The following is a 17,814-nucleotide window of genomic DNA, read 5'->3' as shown; positions in this document are numbered from 1 at the left end:
CCGCACTAAACGCTTCTCAGGGGCTTTAGTCGGTTCGATTCCGAGATGCCCCGCCCTCCATCCCCAGTGGATGGAGGAAGTCTTGCGATTTCCTCCTGACTAAAAAATAAGAAAAGGTTATTGGTCGAGCCCACCTGGTGATGTCAACAAAGCAAATATCCGTAAAATTGACTATTGTTTCAGATTTGAACTATAATATGACGAGAGGCTGCGAAATGTGTCAACGATGAAGATAGTACAAAATGATCGAGTGCAGCCGGTCACACATCGTACCATGTGAGACGAAACGAGAATGAGAGGGAAAATCATCGTAACGACCAAGATGCTGTTTTCGTTGCTGTTACACTGCTTCTGTGTTGCTACAACCGCTTCGATCCCTAGTGGAGGTAAGTTGAAAAACATTTTGTATTATGTCGACTGTACATTTTATGGTCTTATTTTGTTGAATAAGTTTGATTATCATTATATTCTCATGAAACAAATTTACCAAATCTATTTTGAAACTATGAATTGAAGTAATTTACCTTTGTAAGTTCCTTTACCTTTGTAATTAGTTTTGATAGCGCCATATCTGAAAAGCCCACAAAACGCCTTACCCCTGCTTTTCATTTCAAATATTAATTTAATTTTAAATTTTAAAACTGTTCTGAGCTCGACTCTTTGAAAACAGACATCCCTAAATTAAAGGCCTGTCTTAGTGTAAGAACAAGAAACGGGACTTCAAAAATGAGACGTAAAGCTTCTTTAAGCTCAACACGAACTTATATCTTAACGGGTAAAACATTTTATTCGTGTAATTTCCAAGATTTTTCGTATTTCATTTAACTGAACAAATATTCGGAGATGACTTTTCCTTTTTATTTATTTATTGCGTAGACAGGCTTACGAGCTCACAGCCTCTCTGATCTTAACAGGTTGCCGGCGCCAATCAACATCACAACTTGAGACTTGAGATCTATGTATGTCTCAATTCTATAGTAATTAGGAAAATTACAAGTTTAATTAGACATTCCTTCATCGTGGAAGTTATTCGTGAACATGTGTCGAGTACGTCAATTAGAGCAATATGTACCTGCCCGCGGGATTTGAAGATCAGCATAGTCGGAGCGCTTTTTTTTTATTGCTTATGTTGGTGTACGAGCTCACAGCCCACCTGGTGTTAAGTGATTACTGGAGCCCATAGACATTTACAACGTAAATGCGCCACCCACCTTGAGATGATCAATCTAAGCTCTCAGTATAGTTACAACGGCTGCCCCACCCTTCAAACCGAAACGCATTACTGCTTCACGGCAGAAATAGGCAGGGTGGTGGTACCTACCTGCGCGGACTCACAAGAGGTCCTACCACCAGTTATAAAACGCTTAACACGAGTACACCACACACGAGTACACTAATAGTTTAGACCATGATGAATTCGTGATAAATGGTTACCAGAGTTCTCCGACACCATAACTGAAAATCACTACCTACATCAATTTTCTTCTTCAAATTTATATTATTTATTTGATAAATATCAGCAGTGCTAGTAGGGCTATATCCTTAGTACCCTGCAGCACCATTTTCATAAGAAACAAAACCAAGAAAACAAACCAACCAAAACAAAACAAAACCCTAGAATAGTCTCATGTTGTTCAGTCTCAAACTCGCTACCGCCCGCACGAGTCTGTTAGTAATTACAAGTTTACATTATTATTACACGTCTTAAAGTACAAACAAACGCTCGTCTGCCAATATCAAAAACATATACATTGATGTACATCATATTTGTATATATACATTATATATAAAAATATTACAACATCTGAATAAAGAATATTATAATATTAAAACAGGAGTCGTTTTTATTATTAAAATAACTGTAGATTATATGTATTTACATTGCGTGTTATATGTGTCTAAAAGGAAGGAGATTCGCAGTTAAGTGAATATTCAATGAACACGTTAAGCTTCTTTGCTCGTGTAAAATGTATTCATTGGAGAGACTTCATCTTTTTAATAATAATTCTGTATTTTATCGAATTTTTATAATGTTTGTATTTTACAAAAAAAAAATGTTTTCTAATATCAAGTAAAGAAGATTATTCTGTAATAGAAACTGAAATTGATTCAATAATTATATTATTTTCAATTATTCTGCCAAATAAAAGCCAAAGACTTTTGTTTATATCCATTCTTGGGCAACGGTTTACCTGATGTGAAGTGGTTAAGCTAATAGCCACCACCATATGAATGTCTGTGGCTCATCCAGCTTTACGCACGTGCGGATACTTTACGTTCACATGGCTTTTAATATCCCACAAAAGAATTAGTAACAGTCGAACATCGATACATGATCCTCTCACAAAAAAAACTTGAGCCCCAAAAAAAGACAAAAGAGCAAAAATGTATCCTTCAAGCTTTCATAAACATTATTGCAAGTTTAAACTAAATGCTACACAAGCAAATATTTAAATCGTTCACAAATAGCTTACGCTACGCTGTGGTTGAAGTATGAACTGGGGAAATCGGTAGCACGAGCTTTTCTCGTCGCTTTATGATACAACTTGCACAGCAATATTACGAAGCTGACTTAACACTATTATAATACAGAAGTTTTATGTAAAAAGATTCATAAACAGTTCTTTTAAATTTACAATGTAAAGGAGGATCTTTAGAAACATAAACACTGAAAGATGAGCAAGCTGTTTGGACCGATTTTAGCCAACAACGCTTTTCCTCTATGATCTAAGCATTTGTATACATCATACTTCATATTATATTATCCCAAAGAAATTAACCAATTTGATTGCTCCACATTCAAATATTTGGACTACTTGACCAAGAGGCTTGGTAAGTTAGCAGAGTGAGTCGACTACATATTCTAAAGTACAGACGGATACAATTTGTTTTTTTTTATAATACAAATTATTGCTTTCCTGTACAAATAAGTAGCTGTCACAACTAGCTGTCGTCTCTTGACGCTCGACATCAACCAGCCCAATATAAATCGTCAACTACAGGACGACAGTTGACTGGATGGACAACGACCAAAAACTTATAAACTAATGTTTAAACTAATTCATCGTAAGATAAACAGTCACGCTGTACACGCTGTAATGGCATCCGTGGCACTGACACTAAGACTGCCGTCACAACACGGATATCGTAAAATATAGTTAAACACCAAACTTTAAATAAATAAGTAAAACTTTCCTTAGCATGCTCTTACCTCATAGTGAAAATCCCTTAGTGCGGTTACTGGTTTATACCTACAACATGATACAGTGCCGGGAGCTTTATTAAATTATTCACAAGCTTAAATGAGCCTACACAACTCACCCTTATATTTGTGGTTGTTGCGAGAAGGGCGCGGTTTTACAGGGTTGTTTAGCATTAAATGAAGTGAATGATAGTTTGCTTTTTAATTTTTTTACTGTGCTTTTAGCTATCGGTTTGTTGAAAAAGCAATGAGTTTTTTTTTGTAATTCTTGTGACTGAGAATCGATTTACTAGTTCGTTGTATTCGTGAATTCAGAGCAAAACCCGTTTTGTTTGTTTCCTCTCACCTAGTGTGAGGGAAACACACCGCACCAGATTATTAGAGTCCATAGACGTAGCAATGTGAAATGTCGCAACCCACACCCCCTGAGACAGGTACGAACTCGGAGTCTCAGCTGTACCACCCCTCGAACTAGAACGTATTACTATATAAATAGGCAGAGTGGTGGTTCTTCTTCTTTACAGATTTTTACATTTTCAAAACTTTTACAGAATTTGCTACATCTTGCTCTCTCCCCAATGTAGACTTATCATAAAATTTACCTTCTGTTGAATCAAATTAGACACATCAGCTCTTGTCCGCAACAATAGCATCTTTTCCAAAATCTTGAACCTTATGTGTCATGTTGGACGGTGATAAACATATCGCGTTGTTTATAGGTTACCAAAACCTTGCACACCATGTGAGAATTGTGCATGTCTGCTCATTTAGACCAATAGAAGAAATGGGATAAATTATATGCGTTATTAATTTATTTCAATTCGACTAACACAGATTTTATCGTATCGTATTAAACTAATAATAACTCTCAGTGACGATCACATTTGCTCAAACAATCACGTAGTTTTGAAGTTCCCAAGAAATCTAAATATAATCTTCAAAACATCGTCAAATTTAATCTTAAAACGCAGAGTACAAAATCACTCAGGGTTTTACTCCATTCATTCCGTCCGATTTACGACGAACGAATACGTATGCTCTTTCGGAACCATTCACTTATTCATTCGTACGATTAAGCCTCGGGTACTTTTTGAGGGAAATCCGTGTCGTGTCTAATGTTTAGAAGTAATTTGAGGCCTTTGATCCGAGGAAGTAATTTTTGAGTACGATTTACGAATTTTGCTGACTCACGATTCCATGGTTTGATTTGGGCTTTGAAATTTGTTTGTGTGAAAATGTTTCGCGGAATTAATAATAAATAGTGAATGTGTTTTTTTTTTTCGAGGGTAGAAGATGTAAATATTATAGTAGTTTTTCCTTGTATTAATTAGAAGGTACGCGTGGAAATTTTTGCTCGAATTGCAACTGCATCCTTTATGCACAGAAAAACGTGCTTGGAAAAGTACAAATTTCTGGCAAAAACAATCAATTTACAACTTGACTCACTCATCATTACTTATTTATTAAAAATCGTCTCGAACCTAATAGAGCTTCACGCAAAAATCACTCGACGGTTCTTGTTCATTTCGAGATCGAATTAATCAAGTAGAAAGGCCACTCGACCTCACAGTCTCATCCGAAAGTCACACACGAGACCTCCGCTAGCGAAATCACGAACACCAACATTCAATAATTAAACCCGGGACCCGACCTTAATCCTCCATCAAACAGTGTTGTAACTCCTAGTTTCAACTTTGTATTCGATACGATTATTATTGAAAATTTTTTATTACGGAAAGCAAAAACTTTGTATCCCTTTTTACGAAAATTGCGCGAACGGAGGAGTATGAAATTTCTCACACTTATAGAGAATATAGAGAAGGAATGCACAATGCTAATATTTTTTTTTAAATAATGCATAAAATATACATTAAATCAATAAATCCAATAGCTTTTCAAAAATAGTAGAGTTCGGTTTTCGAGAAATATTATATAGCCAAATATTCTATAATCTAATGAGTTGATTGATAGTAGTGATTTCATTTACAATATAGTATATTATGGATTTTATCTAGGATGTTATCTAACAAACTGGACAAATGGGCTAATGGCCCGGTGCATTCATAAGATTACTATTCGAGTCTAATAGAAGAAGCCATTTAGTCTATAAGCTCATCTATACTCCTACAGCACTAATAACATTTATTATTAACATGGCTTAGCGCTACGTCTGAAGCCTTTGCTAATCTCCCAGCCAACACTTCAAACTGATTTAATAATATAACTATAGTCAATAATTTAAACTAAGCATGTCCTATAATATTACTTACATTGAACATAGTCTTTAAAGGGTATATACCTATCATGCCCAACTCGAAGTTGGTTTGATAACTTTGGAATGGCAGCTCCAACTCCACAGTACAGTAGAGAATTTGAAACCTTAAGTTTTGATGCATAAAATCGTATTTCATATACAGTCAGTATCCAATTTTCCCAGGTATAGTTCAAACGTTGACTAGAAACACATATAAAGTTTTATAGCTAGAGTAACCAAGTCAAACACATCACAGAGAAACAGTTCGCCTGTACTGAATCATAGAATTTAATACAAACAACGAAAACTTTTAAATTGTAAACATTTATCAACAGACAGACAAATGATTACTTGTAGAGTACGCCCGATCTCATGCAAAGAAACCCGGCCTTACGAACAGACTGTAATGTTCTGTGAGTGTTTTTAATACGCGTTGCATGGAGATCAACTTAAAGGTTTGAAGTGATTACGTCATCTTTTTTTAATATCACATTCCCCACTGAAATAAAGTTTAACTTTATGGGAGTAAGTGACAAACGGAAGACCTTACGCCGAGCAGAAAAAATTGCTCGGTAGACCGATGGCTCAAATTTTTTTGCTCGGTACTTGTTTATATGTAAGCATAACTTGAAAATATCATCAGCGAGATTCAGGTATCTGTCAAATATTTTGCGTTCTATGATGGCTACTGCTCCAATCTCTTTCTAGTGGAGCTTCGGCTTTAACCTATATTGCTTTGCACGAGATCATTCTTGGCATGAGCGATCATTCTGAGCAGTAAATCACTCCACGATTTTTCCTGAATGCTGTAATACTAGTTCGTCTTGGACAAAACTGTTGCTCATGCAGATTAGATTATTTTTCTTTTTTTTTTCTATCTAGTAATAATAATTACTCATAAAATCAAACATGTTTTGATGTATGTACTGTAAATTTTGTTTACGCGTACTGCGAAGCACAGCCTTTTTAACGAAGTTTTAAAATGCAGTAAGTGGCATCGACGATAGTTTAATTTGGTAAAATAAGGGTAGTCTTATATTGCTATATTAATCTCTTCGTTAGGTCTCTGTAACTATACTTAATCTTGTATTCGAGGACTGGTTTGTATCTTCATGCTTGGTAAGTATCGTCCCAAACAAACACGGGCAGGTGTGTCGATCGATTAGATTCTAATGTTCAATGATTGTAAAGAAACGTGCTCATTGAGAACGCAAATATTGCATGATACATAAAATATCTTTTATCAGGGCTCTATTTTTGGTTACATTTACTTTTGTTGAGCGAATATCAAGTGATAAATGTTATGTAAAATCCCCACACTGAAAAAGTTAACATTTTTATTTGTCTTTTTTATTTTTAAAGCAATAATTTTTTCCGGATACGATTAGAGGATTGTGATTCCAATCTGGTCACTGCCCTCGAGCTGTCGGATCTCTTTCGTAGACACTGGGGTAGCTATCAGCACAACCCTACCCTTCTTAGCAGAGTGTGAGCTCACCCAACCGTTCTGGTGAACTTGAAAAGGTGTTTGTGCTACTCACGATCACTCTATTAAAAAACCCTGTAAAGTATACACTGAGTATATGCCTTTAGGTAATTTGAAACCTCGCAGAGTACAAGGCGTAATGGACTGGAAACTGCGGATTATATAGTATGGAAGGAGATTGGTTTTTGTTTCTACGTTGTAATCGGAATATTACTCTGGGAGTAAATATTATATAGCTACGGATTCGGAGGGAAATCTATTTAGTTAACTCTTTGCTGCGCTACTAGGAAAGTAGATCACAACTTGACTGGTGTTAAGTGCTGGATTTACTTGTGTATACAGCCATGCGGTAACCACTTCACACCAGGTGTGAATTGAGCTTTCGTGACTACTTGTGGTTTTAGTATACTGATATCTCGTGAGACGGAAACATACAACTAAAGCACCTCCCCACGTTCCCTCGAGGGAGGTAGATCCCGTGCATCTGTGCAGTGCAAGAGTCATCAGTCTTTTTTCATTCACTACTTTCTAATATGATCGTGTCTCTCAATAAGCTGTATGACTTAGTAGGTGTTTTAACTATAAAAGGGCTAGATGGATTGAATCATTTTTTTAATTTCGGTTTTATTTTATTAGAAACTCAACATCCAATCAATATGAAGAAAAAAAAACATCCAAACATACACCATGAAAGATATCCGTGGCTACTAAAAACTAATTAAATTTTTTAAACGTTATTTCAACTACATTTCAGTCCCGATGTTCGAAAGGGTTACATTTTATCACATGTTCTTATTAGGAAATAAATAGGATGCTAATTTACAATTTTTCTCACAGATCATCCAATTCTTGGATTGAGTTTCGGTCCGCGGTACTTTCTAAGCGCTATGACTCTTTTTTTTCAAAGGAGAAGACAGCCAGCCAGGCAGGATTGCTTTTTTTGAATGAAGGATTACTGGTGGCCCAAAGGCCTTTCCAGCTTCACCAGAACAGGTAAGCGAGCTAGGGCTCAGCCACGAAGGGTGGGAGTTGCTAACAGCTGTCCCAGCGCCTCCGCAGGAGACTTTTTTTTATGATTGAAGGATTACTGGTGGCCCGGAGGCCTTTCCAGTTTCACCAGGACAGGTGGGCGAGCTAAGGCTCAGCCAGGAGGGGTGGCGCAGGAGACCTAATAACTCAAGGGCAGCTGCTTCGCGAATAAATCTACTACCGGATTGGAATCGTGACCCACTGAGAAGATCTAGCGAGAAATTTAGTCGGCTGATGTCTAGGTTAGATTGCACGTTGAACACTTCTAAGTTCGACGAGTACGGTTATCAGAGTCCATAAGCCTGCCTCTAGTGTTAGAGCTGAAGGCGTCTAATGATAGAGTTACTGGATGTGATGGATCTGTAAGGACGTGTCTAGGGTGTTAACGGTGACTGGCTCTTTGGAGAGCAGGAATAGTCGGAATTCGGGGAATATTCAGTGGCGTCAACGACAAAGCGATTATCATGACGCGTACATCGCCTTTTTGAACTACAGTTTCGATTCCCGATCCCGATACCGAATGGACACTGTATTAATTTCAATAAATGGACATTGATTATATTGAAATGGATTATTTTGAAACTGCTAGGATCTTCACAAGTATTTTTTTAGTGCCATTCAAACTTCTTAACAACCATGTTAAGCTGGCATCATAACAGTACTCACTAACTATCAGATGAGCAGCAGGCTAATTTGCCAGTGACAACAATAAAAACATATAGACCAGTTAAATGAAATCTCCCAGTGAGCTCACAGAACCTTGATCAGCCTAACAGTCGATAGGCCATTAACCGAGTGCAAACGACGTACTTAAGCCGACACACATTTAATTAAATTGATCTAGTCTATAAGTAAGAGTCTAGACGGGTCCAGACTTATATTAGATTGGGATTAAGTCTACGCGCTCCGCCTACGGTTGTGTTATTGTAAGCTAATTGTTTACTTATTTTGGACTTGGATTACAGTATACCTTTTGCTTGTCACTGCAAATTCAAAAGTTCAAAGCGAACAGGCTCTATTGATCGTCTTGGCTGCGATTTGGCAGCTGACTTCTTTGAGTTTATGACCTTGCAGAAGCTTTCAATGCAGCCTGAGAGAAAGCGCTAGTGTCTGTGCGCACTAAAAAGTCGCTCTCGAGTGGGGCTCGCTAAAGGGCACGCTTTCAACTCCTGATCGCTTGAATGTTCTGGACTTTGACTGGGCGCTTTAGAATATAGTACAGAGAAATCGTCGATTGGTTGGTAGCACACCACCCAGGAGACCTTTTTAGAGTATCACGGGTTAAGCCTACGGGAGCAAAAATCGCCATGATTGATAAAAATACATTTTGTGGGTTTGATCTTTACGTTGCGTTGCATGCTCTGTCCTTATCGTGGAAGTCGCTCATGAGGTTATGCTACGTACCTAATTAGTTAGTTATTTAAAATATTTAAAAAAACTGGAATATCTCTTGAACTTTGTGGAACATTTCTTCATTATTATGCTGGTACGAGTAACATGATCTGTCGTCGAATAGCAAACAGGTGTATCGGAATAACTGAAAATCTCTTAAATGTTCTGGCAAATTGTATAAATAGTCATATATACTGGTGGTAGGACCTCTTGTGAGTCCGCGCGGGTAGGTACCACCATCCTGCCTATTTCAGCCGTGAAGCAGCAATGCGTTTCGGTTTGGAAGGTGGGGCAGCCGTTGTAACTATACTGAGACCTTAGAACTTATCTCAAGGTGGGTGGCGCATTTACGTTGTAGATGTCTATGGGCTCCAGTAACCACTTAACACCAGGTGGGCTGTGAGCTCGTCCACCCATCTAAGCAATAAATAAATAAAAAGCTGCTGTAAAAGCGTAACAATTGGAGCGTAACATGAGGACAGTGCTCTTCGAAGCAAAGCAATAAACGGATCACGTCAAGAAACTGAAGTATGCCCGTCAGAGTTTTTATTTCTTCTGATCCCCAGCTCGTAACAGTACTGATTAAATTTGAATTCATTGCATCACTTCGCAACTGTAGAATAAGGAAGGAACTGCTATCCGTTCGACTGCAAGATTGACTGACTATTCATTTGACACTGAGCGATGGTGCCACATCTACTTTTCACGTTGAAGGATTTGTTCCGAGATCCAACAGTGATGTTTAATTATTCACAGTCATCTCGGTTAGTTTTTTTAGTTTTGTAACGTCAGTTTCTACACATATATTTATATAACTTCAGTAGACAGCATTTCAGGGTATACCTCGTGGTCGACACTGCGGTGCGAAGGAAACCCAAGATTCCTTGATTATTTGATTATTGGATATATTACGTCCGGTAATATGTGCCGCTACGAATTAATATTAAAGAGCCAAATTTAATTAATAAATCTAAGTCTGTTCTTAGCTTATCCCCATTTTAAATACCATTATGACGCTTAGGCTGATAGAGAGTCTCCAGTAATCCTTATTTACAATAATAAGGCGGAACTTTTATTTTAATTTGTAGATCACACTCGCACAATAATGCCTAAATCTACAGACCTAGTTTAAAAAAACGCGTATACCTATGCTCCGTACCTCAAAATTTAATATCAAACTCGCACGGTCCCCCACAATCGGGGACCTATAAAAATGAGATGTTACTTGTTTATTCACGTGAGTAAAAGTAATTTAATAAATGGAAGCTCTCGCTGAAAGATGAAATCTTGGATTCAGTTGTGATGCGAATATATGTGGCAGTATTCGTTGTCATGAGATTTTTCATATGCGACACGTCGAGCAAGTGACGCGCCGAGGCGAGGCGAGAAGTGTTTTTGCTTTGCTTTGCTTTTAAACAGTGACTAGTGTAATCTATCAGGTTTTTAATACGTTAGTAGTTGTATAGGCAACACATCTACCGGATCACTGCGTTTCCAAAAATGTTCTATTACATACCATAGAGCTTTAGACTAATCTTACCACTTTGGCTGACTTGGCTCCTTGAATGGTGGCTTTCTTTTTCCCTACTTATGCTTATAGCCTTGAGAGGCTAACTAGTAGGTGAGCTCACGGTGCTCAAATCGGAGTGATGCTAACACTGACCCTAGCAAGAGCAGTGCTTCGCAGAATCTGCCACCGGATCGGAAATGCGACCCACTGAGAAGATCCGGCGAGAAACACAATGGGCTGTGTCTATGGGTTGATTAGCTCGTCGAGCCCTTCGTCACAAGCGATGGGTTCGACGAGGACGGTGATCGGTGCTTGTGGTACTTAAAAACACCGTTAATGGATCGGGAGGATCCGTCATGACGTGTTTTGGGAGACGTCGACTGTTTACCATTTGGTCTACAGGATTGGGTATGTAGTTTCCAGCGGCCACGACAAGAGGGTTCTCATGTCGTGCCGCCTTTTCAAAGTGGCGCAAAGATGCCGACTGTAGATACTTAAAATAAAGTAAAACAAAAGTAGTGCGTCGCCTCAATTCCCGCCCCTACAGCGATATGCACATTAATTATGTATCCGGCCCGTTCACTCATAGTTTAAATATTGGTCGTAGGCTATATCAATAAGTAGCCATAAGTAATCATGCTTCTCGGCTTGAAAAATGGGTAAGAATTCTGCCTAAGGTGTCAATATGAGCAAAGTAGGACCGCGGGCCTGTCTGTACGTCTAAGTTTAAATTCCCTCTTCACTCAGCAGTCTCAGAGAGTCACTAGCCCACGATTTGATATGTACTCCCTTTTTTTTCGAACCGCAGGCCGAACCTACGAGGTCCCCGCGCCTAGGTAGCGTATGGGGATGTGGAACTGGTCCGCGACTGCGAGACCGCGGCCCAAAGATGTTTTCAGGGCCCTACCCACTAAACAACTCCCTGCACTCTTCGCCCAGGCGTCCGATCCTCTTCGAGGTCAGAACCCGGATGCGGTAAGGGGGTTACCACGGTCAATACCATAACCAGACGGCGCAGCTCACCCTAAAGATGGAGCCTTCGAGATGAATCGAAGGCTCTGAAACGTCGGCCGTATCGGTACGGCAGCCGTTTAGGCCGCCCAGACGGTGCCGCTGGTGTCACGGAATACCGCGCTGGACCAGAACCAGATCAGTTTTTTTTATTTTAACACTTGTAGAAAACTCCAACGAACTCAGAGCTCTTGATTCCAATAATATACTCGAATACTTAACCAGGACTCGAACACTAGAGCAGATGATCCGTGGGCTCTGGTAGCCGCTCGGCATCAAGTAGTCCACGAGCTGGTCGGCCCGTGTTATGTAAAAGAACGATACTCATACATCATGAGCAGGCTGCCCGTTGGAAACGTGTATATAAAACAATTTGTTCTGCTTTTCAACTCGATTACAATAATGTACACTGAAAACGGCGACAATAAATTATTTGCTGCTGAATTATTTATTTAGCAAACACGAGAAAGGACGTTTACATAAACAGATTTCGGTAAACGTAAACAAGTCGACGGAATTGTGACATATCTCGTTTTTGGGCTGAAATTATGTTTATTCAGTCAATATAACTTTAAACGCGTAGACGCCTCGAATATTTACCGGTTCAATTTAAAAGTATTACGATAAATAATTACATGCAGACCCGCTTTGGTTATGTTTTGAAGTGTGTTTGTTATTAGTCTTGACAGTACTAATGTCAAAGTTGTACTTAGCTTTTGCCTTGATTCCGAACAGAGGTACTTGTAGAATGTAGAATCCGTTCGCACGAATTGATATCACGGATCAGCAGTGACTGTTTGCTACTCTGTACTGTACAGTATCATGGGAAGCGCTCCGAATAATTTAAAACGATATTCTTTATACATTACGCCCTCACCATCGAGGTATTTTTCGATCACCGCCCTCATTCGCGGTGCATGTCTAGAGATATTCTTCGTATCGTCCGCTCTTGAAATGTGTGCGGTAACTCAACTCCGCGATATTTCCTGAATGTTGAGTGAATCGAAGCTTGAAAGAGTCTGGACTGGTCGGTAGTGGCTTGACTGTGCCGACTACTTTGGGGTCGTACGTTTATTTACTGTCGATGGGAAAATAAAACCGGAGACTGTGACTTAGTAATTCGTAACCAGTGTGGACGTTCGCATCGTTGTACCAGTTTGGTTGTTAAATCATTTTCTTTTAAATTATTATAAAACCAGCGGCCCGCACCGGCATTGCTCGCGTCTTTAACAAAAATTTCAAAGATATTCGACGTTGTTTTATTTTTTTTAAATAAAAAGACACTTATTGCGGTATAACTATAATAGTTAGACATATTATGCTGTCGCTACTTTTTATAAATAATGTGTTCTACAAAGTTGTAGTACATTATTTTATTCTATCATGAATAGTTTTCGCAGGGCACGCGATGTAAATAATATTTTAGGTAATTTTTTTACACCTTGGGTTATTTTTACATTATTAGAGTTTTAGTAAGTATATATACCAATATTTTTTTCAAAAAAGATTATAAGTTTATAGCCTATGTCACTTGGGAATACTGTAGCTTCCAAACAGTGAAATAATTTTTCAAATCGGTTTAGTAGTTTCGGAGCCTATTCAATATAAACAAACCAAATCTTTCCTCTTTATAATATAAGTATAGATTAGTATAGATAATGCATACTTAAATTGACCTCTAATACCGAAATAAAATAAGAAAACTATCTAGTAGAGTACTACTAAGTACTACTAAGTAGAGTATGCGTTAATGTTCACCAAAATTATCTATTTCTGAATAATAATAACCGATAAATTTTCTTAACCGAACTATTAAACTTTTCAAAAACCTAAATAGTCTTTAAGTAAAGCAATGCATTTCGTGCAGTATGGTCTTTCAGACCTACACGCGTGAAGTTCATCGGGTATATCACGAAAAATCCACAACTTAATCACAGCTTGTAATAATGAAGTAATACAACCCTTCAGAGGATGCCCTGGTAAGCTTTTAAAGGCCCTCGTTCTATGTCCCTTTACACACACGCAGGAAAATCGCAGGAAATGAGTTTTGGAACGATCTGAATTTTTTAATCTAAAATTTTTCAATTTAACCAACAAATGAGGATGTATGACGTGTATTTATACCGAAGTCAAAATGGAGTATTATTAATGAATTTTTCAACTTTTGGCTTTTGTTTAATCCTTTGTGGAATTTGCGCAAATTCAAAGTTGTGTTTAAATTTTCGTTGATCAGTTAAATTATATAAGTCGTTGAGTTGATTGGACTGAATCGTGTTGCTAACAACATCCCTTGTTGCTATCAACATCTTACAGAAAATAAATGACGCATTTCATTAATTGTATATTAGACAAAGTTAAATTGACTTCTAAACACCCAGGAATTGGAAACTAAATTGACTATCTCGTATCGTCCATGCACATATTATTAATAATAAATGGTTATTATATGCGCTAGCGGACCCGACAGACATTTTCTTTTAAACAAACCCTAATTCCGAAAATTTCAAACTTTTTTGTATAAGACGTAATAATCTAGACCATTTGATGATTTTTTTAATAAGAGTAAAGTTATTAGAATATTCAATTGTATTTTTATTTTTATATACTATTTTTTGTAATCAAGTTGATTAACTTGATTACAAAAAATAGCCGTTTAGGCGTAGTTCAGCCACATACATACACGTACAGGATAATGTTATTTACATATATGATTATTGCGGCATGACACTTTTAGATAATAAAAATAAGTCAATTCTAAGTGCTATAATTTATTTTGTGTAATTATTGGTAAACTTTCTATTATTTTGATAAAGATGAATCGTTTTGCATTGGACTGAATGGTAATTTTAATTAAGAGCGAAGAGAGAGAGAGCGGTTAACACCAAATGGAATTTCGTTTGTCACGGCGGGCGAGTGTCAAGTCATTCTATTCTATTCTCTTTTTGACAGCGTTCGCACGTGGTGGTTATTCACAAGCGCATTGGCTCTAAATCACTAATAATTATAATAATTCATGTTTGTTTAAGTAATTTAAATGTCACTATAATTAAAACAGTGAAAAGTCAACACTACAATCTATATGTTTCAACGTGTCCCGAAGTTCACGAATCAACAAACATATGTCTAGTCCGGCGCGGCGATATATGTATACCGAGACGCTGAGAGACCTGAAATAGATATATTATACATTATAATTATTGAATAAGTGAATGAATGTATTCATAAATATATTTCAAAGATTATGTATATGCAGAGCACACAAAAAAAATTAAGAAATATTACGCGATTTTACAAAAACAGAACTTACTTACAAAACTATGTTTATGGAAGTTTATGAAGAACTAAGCTTGAAGCTAAACTAAGCTAAGAATTTCGATGAGAAACAATCCTAGTAAAAGATTTTGTTCTTGAATAAATAAACAAAATCACGTGTAGCTCCACCGTCAGTGGAATTCATGAGAGGACCCCGAGCTAAAGCAATTTAATAAAAGCCGAAGCGACCAGCAGTACTCAGGGCTGACAAGCAAATTGAAGATGGCTGCCTCTTCAACTCAAGATAAAGCTCTTTATGAGCCAAATGGGTTTTTGTGCCTTTGAAATGTCAATGAAGGTTAAGTATGGCAATTTTGGGCGGACTTGATGTAAATCTGTATAGTTTTACATTGGTTCTGCATTATGGAATATTTTAAGTAAACATTTTTTTATGATGAGATTTTATTGAAATTGCAAAATGAAATTTCCCGCTTTTATTATTGTACATATGATGGGCTCGCTAGATGTTAAATGATTGCAGGATTTTGTATGAGCAGACGTCACAACGTAAAGGACAACCTTGACATACGAGTTTGAACTGTCAGTTCTATTGTCTAAGAGCTGTTATCGTGCTTGAAAACGAGAGACGACTACTTGGCTGCAGCTTTAGGCAGGATATCGGTGCCTGTGTTAATAGCTTACAATATGTCCTTCCACCCGTATTTACACATATTTCAAGAAATATTTGAAGTACAAAACAGTATTTGAAACGAAATAGGCGAATCACTGGATACAAGTACACAAATAGTCATACCTATTATTAAATTAATAAATTTTTTTAATTACCTTTTTAAATATTGGCAATTAAGATATTGTCCAGTGTATTTGTACTGTATCTATGAGTACCAGTAAAACATATTAATATGACTTCTCAATTTAAATATCAGGTGGATTTTGTCACAATAGTACAGTTAGTTATAACTTATCATTGTAAGGTTAATTTCGCTTTGTTTCCGTGTTTGTAACAATTTTTTTTTATTATTTTAATTGTTTAGTGATGACTCACGCACCGCTTAGTTTTAAACGCGCACGAGAGACAACCCTAATATCACACTTCTACACCACTGGAATTGTTGACTGGTCGTAGGATCTCTTTTTTGACTGATTGTAGGACCTCTTGTTGACTGGTGGTAGGACCTCTTGTGAGTCCGCGCGGGTAGGTACCACCACCTCGCCTATTTCTGCCGTGAAGCAGTAATACGTTTCGGTTTGAAGGGTGGGGCAGCCGTTGTAACTATACTTGAGACCTTAAAACTTATATCTCAAGGTGGGTGGCGCATTTACGTTGTAAATGTCTATGGGCTCCAGTAACCACTTAGCACCAGGTGGGCTGTGAGCTCATACACACAACTAAGCAGTAAAAAAAATATAGATTTTCAATTGAATTTGACTAATGACTGTCCCGCTCTTTAGAATGATTCTCCTCCGGAACGGCCAAAACTACTCTCTTCTTCTTTCATTTCGTTATTACCTACACCTAAACTCACACAAACGAGGCTGTCGCGTCATATAAAACAGTCTAACGTTTTCAGGGCGACCATTTATTACTTTGGGTTACGTGCACATGTCGTCGGCGACAGCCCTAACGCCGTATCTCTCGCAACGTGTGTTAGCGCCTTTATCCCGTGTTTGCAAACCCATTTCGCGGAACGATGTAAAAATTCTCATATGGAAATTGTTTAGGAAGCGGTAACAATTATGTAGGAGAAACATTTTAATGAAAATTCGTATTCAAGAGCTGTTGAGTGCTCTTCGAACGTGATGGAGTTGCGATGGTGAATGTAATTCAGATTTATTCATTTGTGTTTTAATGAAATGTTTTTTTCGTAAAATTAAATGTTATGGTAATTAAATTTAAGATTTACGATAGTTAAAGTTAAAATATGAAGTAGTTGAATCGTTACGGAAAATTTGAGAATAAATATTTGGTTACGGCTTTTTCACTTTATTTTTGGTTATGTTTATTCGAAAAAAGATATTAAATTATATATATATATATATTTTTTATTGCCCTTGTAGGCAGACGAACATACAGCCCACCTGATGGTGAGTGGTTACCGTCGCCCATGGACTTCAGCAATGCCAGGGGCAGAACCAAGCCGCTGCCTACCGTAATAAAATTGCTGACTAAAAGTTAAACTTAATAGAACTATCCAATTTGTTTTGTTAAGGCTTTCTGGCTTGTCGATAACAATGACAATGTACTGCAAGCTCTAAGCATTCTTAATCTATCTATATTTATGCCCATGGTCAGAGGTAGCTACTCCTCGTCAAGAACGTTCTATAATTTTCGAAAAACCCCTTAATAATTCGGTAAATACGCTATAAATTCAACATTTTGCATGAAAATTATAAATTTAACCCAAAAAAATGTTTATTCAGAAAAGAAACTCGATCATTTTTCACCATTAGACCTCATTAACTTCGTGTTCCCCTCCGAATACCGCAATATTTCCGCACGATATCCCCCTATCTGTTTCGCTTCTTTTTATCGACAAGAAACCACATGGCTATATCCGACCAATAAACGACGGTTCATAAAACATTGTTTGAGTTCTAGCAGCGCCCAAGAGGAAGCCACTCGCAAATACTCATCATGTTCAATTTATTTGTTAGTT

At 37.5% G+C, this 17,814-nt stretch overlaps 1 protein-coding gene across 2 annotated transcripts in view; it reads left to right on the top strand.

Annotated features, from left to right (window-relative positions):
- The window catches only part of LOC101735642 (protein sidekick-1), a 209,506-nt gene that overhangs the window by 88,171 nt on the left and 103,521 nt on the right, over positions 1-17,814 (top strand). For both annotated transcript variants that reach the window (XM_038018464.2, XM_038018463.2), the window contains exon 2: positions 184-386. In XM_038018464.2, coding sequence (XP_037874392.1) covers positions 293-386 — 94 coding nt within the window. In that variant the 5' untranslated portion in view covers positions 184-292. The remainder of the gene's footprint in view (positions 1-183; positions 387-17,814) is intronic.

This window comes from Bombyx mori, chromosome 21 (assembly GCF_030269925.1).
Source record: "Bombyx mori chromosome 21, ASM3026992v2".
NCBI lineage: Eukaryota > Metazoa > Arthropoda > Insecta > Lepidoptera > Bombycidae > Bombyx > Bombyx mori.
This window is presented reverse-complemented; position numbering and strand designations above follow the sequence as displayed.